We start from the raw sequence: 7,729 nt of genomic DNA on the forward strand, positions 1-7,729 counted from the left end.
GATTATCCAGGTGGGCCCGATGTCAAACAATGGTCCTCATAAAAGGCAGGCAGGTGGCTCGGTGAAGGATAGGAGATGTGAGGAAGGAAGCAGAGATTGGCAATTGGCAGACTGGGGTCACAAGTGAAGGAAGTATAGACACTGCAGGCAGCCTCTAGAAGCCAGGCAAGGCAGGGAAATGAATTCCTCCAGCAAGAATGCAACCCTGCTGACACCTTGATATCAACCCCGTAAAATCCATTTTGAACTTCCAATCTCCAGAACTATAAGATTACACATTTGTGCTGTTTCGAGCCATGAGGTTCGCAGAGATTTGTTACTGCAGCAACAGCAAACTAAGACTATAAGGCAGAGGAGAGAGTGACATCTGTTCCCCACGATGGGAACTACGTGGGTAAAGGCTTAGAGACCTGAATGAGATTAGAACAAGCAAAGGCATCTGGTGGCTGTAGCACTTCACAAAGGCTTCACCAAGGCATTCAGGATCTAAAGCATTTATAGAAGGATAAACATATGGGGTCAATTCCAGAGCCATTGGGGCTTGACTGCAGATCAGAAGGGGCAGGAAAAGGAGAAGGAACAAGAGGAAATAGCAGCATCCCTATGGAAGTGGCAGGAAAGATGGTGATACCCTCAACAAAAAGGGAAGTAAAAGAGGCAGGGCAGGTATTATGGGGGAGAAATGCTGAGCTTAGTTTGGAATATGCTCAGTCTAAGGCATTTAAGACACACCTGGGTGAAGTTAGCTAGGAGAAGGTACCAATGATAATCAGCTCAACCAATGTTAATCTTAGGCTTAATATGTGCACAAGAACATGATGACCAAACTGATGAGGTTCCTGCCCTCATGATGCTTACAGTGGGTGGGTCCTGAGCTTAGAACAGAGACCAAGACTGGGGACAGATGTGGGCATCATCAATAGATGACACCTGAATTGGCAAAGTGTTTGCGATCACTTAAGGACACACTAAACATAAGGGAACCAGGGATGACAGCATCCCACAGGTGGACATGGGTGGAAAAAAAGGAGGGAGGAGTGTAGGAGAAATCAGGAACACATAGGGTGTTCTGGAAGACAAAGCATTCCAGTCTTCAGTCTCAAAAGCTTCAGTGAAGTCAAACATGGTGAGGCCTGAGACCATGTATTTTTTGATTGGAGAAGGATCATTCCAGATAACCTTGGCATGATCAGTTTCTGGAATTCAATCAAGGCAGTGCCAGAGGTCAGTGGTCTTGGTAAGTGTAAGGCAGGCTATGTGAGGAAAGGGGAAGAGCAGGACAAGCTGTCTCAGAAAAACAGCAGTGAAGAGGAGAGAAAGGTGAATGCAAGGTGTGTAACTTTAAGGCAGCTTTATGAATAAACTGTAAAAATCTAAATAGAACCAAAGATGGAGGCCGGGCGCGGTGGCTCAAGCCTGTAATCCCAGCACTTTGGGAGGTCGAGGCGGGTGGATCACGAGGTCAAGAGATCAAGACCATCCTGGTCAACATGGTGAAACCCCGTCTCTACTAAAAAAATACAAAAAATTAGCTGGGCATGGTGGCGCGTGCCTGTAATCCCAGCTACTCAGGAGACTGAGGCAGGAGAATTGCCTGAACCCAGGAGGCGGAGGTTGCAGTGAGCCGAGATCGCGCCATTACACTCCAGCCTGGGTAACAAGAGCGAAACTCCGTCTCAAAATAAAAATAGAACCAAAGATGGAATCTTCCCAAGGAGGGACAGGGCAGTTGACTATGAACACATGATTATCCAAGAGAAACCAGGAAAAGTCAGGCCCACCACAGGGCAGTGTAATGGACAGAATAACATTCCCTCCCCCATTCCCACCCCCCATATGCCTACATCCTAAAGTCCAGGATGTGTGAATGTTAGGTTACAAGGCAAAAGGGAGTTAAATTTACTGACCAGGGGGCCTGGAGATGGGGAGATGATCCTGGAATATCCAGGTGGACCCAGTGTCATCAGGGGAGTCCATACACATGGAAGAGAGGGGTAGAAGAGTCAGTAACAATGATGACATGTGAGAGAGAGCTGCCCAGCCGTTGCTGGCTTTGGATAGAGGAGAGGCCACAAGCCAAGGAATGTGGATTCTGGAAGCTGGAAAAGGCAAGGAAAGGGATTCCCTCCTACAACCTCCAGAAGGAATGTAGCTCTGCTGACTTCGTGATTGTAGCCCAGTAATGGATGATAAATTTGTGATGTCTCCAGGCACTAAGTTTATGGTAGTTAGAGCAGCAATCAGAAATGAACACAGGTACCAGGTATAGAAAATCATAAACAAATATTACACACTGGAATAATGCAAACAGTGTATCTTAAAGTCCCCTCTAAAGAGGACGGAAGGAAAAGGATTCTGGGAAGCTCCTGTGTGATACTCTGGTAAAGTCCCAGAGACTAATACTGAGCAGCTGTCTAGTGTCACTGATGCCCAGGTGTTGGAGGTCTGCTTGGACTGGATTCATGGAAGAATCCACACTGAACCGTCTTAATACCATAAGAAGTTTGTTTTGAAGTAGGAATATGTTTTTCTCCCCCTAAGGTAATGTGTCACTTATAACTTCAACATATGAACAGAGAGCCTTGTGTACTGCAGTGAACCATGAGCTCTGGAGGTCAGCTTTCTCAACTGTAAGGCAAGGAGGGGTTCTACACTTGACCATGATCAGAACCACCCGGAGGGCTCATGAAAATGCAGATTGCTGGGCCCCATCCCCAGCATTCCTGATTCAGGAGGTGTGCTGGAATGAAGCCAGAGAATGTGTCTCCAAAGGGCTGCAGGGGAGGCTGTGCTACTGGCTTGGGAACCACCCTCTGAGAAGCGAAGCATTAGAGGCTCTCCTTCTCTAACACTGTAAGGATTTGGGGTGTTTTCCTGTTCTGCATCTTTCCCATTAGCACTGACTTCTTGGTTCTCAACAGCCTGCTCTTGCACTGTCACTCTCTCTTCCCCTAGTATAGCATTTCAGATGTCCATTGTGCTTAACATTGAACAACAGTCCAGGCTAGACCTGGCTGATATGAAGTAGCCACAGATGTATCTACAAAGCCATTTTCCTCCCCTACTGCCTCCTATCACCTGCCCGATATGAAGTAGCCACAGATATATCTACAAAGCCATTTTCCTCCCCTACTGCCTCCTATTCCCTGCCCCTGCCCATTACGTAGTTAACTCGAAGAAAGAGCAGTTCTTCTAACTGGGAGCTGGCCGTGCACTCGCAGCTGGGCCTGAGTGTCCTGTTAAACAGAAACAATTCCATATAAAACCAACATCAGACAAGGCCACTCTGTGACCAGGATGGGATAAGATGAAAACAAGACCACACAGTAATCATATCTGAACATGGACAAAACATGCACCTTCTCCAAAACACAAACATGACAAAACATCTCGCAATCCTGGCTAATACAAATGACAGCTGCTGCTTTACCAACCATAGCTCTAGCCTGCCTCTAATTTTCCCCGCTTCTAGAGAACATTTGTTAAAACATCCAATCACAGAATTCCCCCTGGTAGCACCCAATTCAAAGTAATGTCCAGCTTCCTTAAACATTTCCCCAAGCCACCTGACACAAGTGCAAATCATCTAAGTCATCCTTCCTTGCACCATCTTACTGAGATGCCCCGAGGTTCCCACGGTGTCCGTTCTCCCTCCCTGTCACAAGAACCAGTTGTGGCTGGAGGGCAGCGATGACTCATACTCAACCAGATTTCTGCTCAAACATGATCTCCTCTAAGACACTGTCCTTGGCACTTTCCAGGCTAAGTCAGATTGGCCTTTTCCACTCTTCTTTTATGCACTCTCATGGCTTCACACTACCTATTGCCATGCGCATTGCATTCAAGTCAGCCTCCATTAGACTGAGAAGCCCAAACAGTCACGTCTCTGCTCTGCACCTGTTCTTAGCACAGTGAGTATACAAAGCACGTAAATAAACATTGGATGGATGGATAGATGAACAAATACTACTGTATGTAACATACATTAAAACAACTACAAACTCAAGAGTTGATGAGAGAATGTCAGTAACGCCAAAAGAACTGAAGTAGTAAGAGAAGAAACCACTAAGGTCTGTGCAACAAGGGCCACAATAAGCTTTTGCTTGTGCCAAGATGGACAGAAGTGGGTAAAGCTCATGTACAATTAAGGTGGGAGCCTCTTCTTCTATTTCTAACTCAAGACATTTGTAGAGACCGACCCATTATGTTCCTTTTAGCTTTAGTTTAGCATACAGCAGTCTACTGCCAATACAATAAATACATTGCTAAAGGCTATCCCAACTTTGTTTTTACTCTGGAATTATTTAAACAGAAATCATTTGCTGGGCTTGCAAACCCTTCACTACTCAGATTTAGGTAACCATACTATTTGTGTAATTGTAATTATAAGAGGCTTTCTCTGTGTCTGGCACTGTAGGCATGCATCTCCTAGCAAGTTCAGAGGGCATATGTTGATGGGCTTTTATAAGAGGTCATTTTGCAACTAACCAGCTTCACTTAAGGGTTAGGGATTTGGTTCTTTTCTGTCATTTTTCAGAAAACAAACTGTAAGATCCAGTTTTGCTGTTATCCATCCACAGAAAACTCATTGTCAGGCCACGTAAGAATATAAGTATATCAGAATCAGGCACAGTGGTGTAAGCCTGCAGTCCCAACTACCTGGGAAGATCTCTTCAGTCCAGAAGTTCAAATCCATCCTGAGCAACAGAGTGAGACCCTCTCTCTTAAAAAAAAAAAAAAAGAATAAAATTGCATCAAATTGATAAACTGGATAAATCTGAAAACCAGAGACTTGGAGAAAGGGGTGTGCCTCTGTGTGCACACACACAACCTCAGCCCATTAGATCACTCCATTGGAAGACATACAGAATGAAGGATTAAATTACTGTACTTCATTACAAATATACTGCTGGAGGTGCTTTCGAGAGAGCATGTGATCTTTAGTCACAAAGTACAAGCGCCTTAAATCCCACCATAAGCATGAATTAAATTACATTCATTTTGATATTATCACCTCTAAGTATTAACTCCTGAAATAAATGAAAATCAATGCCCCCTCCCCCTGCAATAAAGGTTATAATAAAGATTAAGTTTGAAAGGACTAATAGCTACAGGAGCACTCTTATTTTTCTTAGGAAGTTCTGAAGAATGAAAACAGTTCAAATCTGAAAAACAGGTCTGTTTCTTCTTAAATGAAGCTCAGTCCCCTTCTCATTGAGATACAGAAAACACAATCCGGCCATGGGAGAAGATGTTTGGATCTAAATTCCTTTTGTGCAATGCATAATCACCCAAAATGAAAAGTGATCAAAACAGAATTTTTGGTTACTTCGGGAGAAATTCATCCATTATTAAAGTGGCCTGTAAAGTTTAAAGTATATACTTCTGCCAACTAACTAAATCATCTTACGGGGCAAAGCAAAACAAGAGTGAGTTAAGGGTTCTGTCCCACAAAGAGAAGGAGGATTTCATGCCCCTTATGCATTCATTCAACAAATATTTAGGTCCTGCTCTGTGCCAGACACCAAAAAGGGCTGAGCAAACTATGCAACACTGTGCTGTCCCTATGGTCATAGAGCTTACAGTACAGGAGATAACTATTACGCACAAATATGTAACACTGCTATGAAAAAAAAAGGTGCTGTATGAGAAAATATAATGGGAACCAATTTAGACTGGGGGTGGCAAAGGGGATCAGAGAAAGGCACTGTGAAAAAAGTAACCTTTAAGCCAAGAAGCCAATAGATCACCACTACTTTAGAAAAGGAAAACCTTTTTTTGACAAATGACCGCAAATGGGATTTTAACTTTGCCTGTCAACAAGGGACTGGGTTAAACCTCCTCTTTTCCAATGCCTCAGCCTTTCTGAGCATGCTGACTAGTGTACTGGAATCCTATTACCTGAACACAGAAAGGTCTCACTTTATTATTATTTATTATAATCTGCAGCCTTCCTATGCTTGGCCTAAGAACATACAAAAATAATCTGCCAGAGGCTGAAAAACAGAGGGTGGCTATCAGGAAGAACATTATCTGGGTAGACCAAACATTTAATAGCCCAAGTAATCATTAATTCCCTTGCCAATAAAGTGGAAGCTTCTCTGGGCAGCAAGGTGGTTCCAATGCTCCGGGGTCTAAATCAAATGGGACCCAGGGGGCCTAAAGGTTGGTTGGTTACTTGGAACCTCAGTAAATCAAGGACTGGATTACCATTTCCAGGTCCCAGACCCTGCAGACTTAGAGGACGGTATGGGAAGTGGCCTTTTAGCATCACGGGGCAGAGAGCAATCTAGCTGGCTAGGCTGAAGGAAGGCAGCGGCGAGAGGGTCGGGGCCTGGAGAGAGGGGGGTGCAAAGAAAGGAGCCTCAGGTGCTCCGGACCCCGGGACTGGGAGCCAGGCCTGGCACTGGGGCGTTTCCCGCCCCACCCCCCCCAACCCCTCTCAGCCCCCAGCAAAGGCAACCCACCCCGCTCCAAGACCCCGAGGTTCTAACTTCCCCCGAAGCAGGACCAGGGGGCACCAGCAGCCCGACGCACGGCCGGAGCCCACCAGGTCCGGGTACCCGTGACCGCAGAGGAGGGCGCGCTCCGGTGCAAAAAAGGCCAAGACAAAACTCTCCCCGCCCACCCGAAAAGCCAACCACACCCCCTGCAACCCTCAGCCGGAGCGGCCTGGGGCCAGTCCCCGTGATTCTCCGCCCAGGCCCCCACGGGTTTCCGTCCGCGCCGTGCGCGGGCTCAGCGGGGACACGGGCGCAAGTGGGAGTGAATGGGGGTGCGCGAGGCAGGCGAGGGCGCCCACTGTGTTGTCTCCCGCCCGGATCCTGCCCCCGGGACGCCCTCCCGGGCTCTGCAGTTCTAGGACGGGCGCGCCGCCCGCAGGCAGAGGTGGACGCCTGGACGCAGGAAGCCCCCACTCACCCATTGGCGTCGAGCCGGGCCGGGCTGCCGAGGCAGCGTGAAAGTTGGCGGAGGCGGGCGTGGGGGTCGGGGCGCCGGGATCAGGGCGCCGGGAACCAAGCTCGGGGGTCTGGACGCGGTGGCGGCTGGGCGGGCTTCTTCCTCAGTGGCGGCGACGGCGGCTCAGCGCCGCCCGCTGCTGCCTCTGCCGCTGCTGCCCCGGGGCGACTCCTGCTGCTGCTGCTGCATCGCGACCCAATGCGCCCGGCTACGCCGGGTTTCCTGCTCCCCGCGAGTGGAAATTGCGAAAAAAAAAAAAAAAAAAGCGCCGCCCAGCCCAGCGCCCGGCAGCCACGGCCGCGCCGCCCGCTCTCCCCTCCTCCTCAGCGCCGCCGCGAGGCTCCAGCAGCTCCGCCTGCCGGAGACGCGGGGCCGCCGGGCGGGGGCGGGGCCGGAGAGGGGCGGGGCCCGGGCCGCGTCGGGGCAGGCGCTGGGGGCGTCCTTGCGGCTGAGGCGCCCAGGCGCCCTCCTCAACGCCCACGCCGAAGGGACCCTGCTCCGCACGGCTGCCACCCACCCGTGACGGCTGGGCTGACGCCCCGGGAAGTGCCGCGAGACTCCTCGAGACCGGAGAAGAGGGGCTCCGTGGAGGAGGGGCGTGGGAGTGCAGGGGCACGTGGAGAAGGAGGAGAAGGGGGCTGAGCGGGAGGGGGCGACGAGAGGAGAACGGGCTGGGGAGGGAGAACAGGGCATGCCAGAGGCCAAACGCCTGCTCAGGGTGATGGCAGGTGACCCTGGGGCAACGAGGCATTCAGGATTGAGGCTTCCC

At 49.4% G+C, this 7,729-nt stretch overlaps 1 protein-coding gene across 10 annotated transcripts in view; it reads right to left on the reverse strand.

The window, feature by feature from the left end:
- Window positions 1-7,296, reverse strand: part of SH3KBP1 (SH3 domain containing kinase binding protein 1) — a 385,481-nt gene extending 378,185 nt beyond the window's left edge. For all 10 annotated transcript variants that reach the window (XM_078364233.1, XM_054251116.2, XM_078364234.1 and 7 more), the window contains exon 1: window positions 6,922-7,296. Coding sequence is in view for 4 of the 10 variants with exons in the window: in XM_035289070.3 (XP_035144961.1) it covers window positions 6,922-6,925 (4 nt within the window). In the remaining 6 variants the exon portion in view is untranslated. The remainder of the gene's footprint in view (window positions 1-6,921) is intronic.
- Between the last annotated feature and the right edge of the window lie 433 nt (window positions 7,297-7,729).

The sequence above is a fragment of the Callithrix jacchus genome, chromosome X (genome assembly GCF_049354715.1).
Source record: "Callithrix jacchus isolate 240 chromosome X, calJac240_pri, whole genome shotgun sequence".
NCBI classification, from domain to species: Eukaryota; Metazoa; Chordata; class Mammalia; order Primates; family Cebidae; genus Callithrix; species Callithrix jacchus.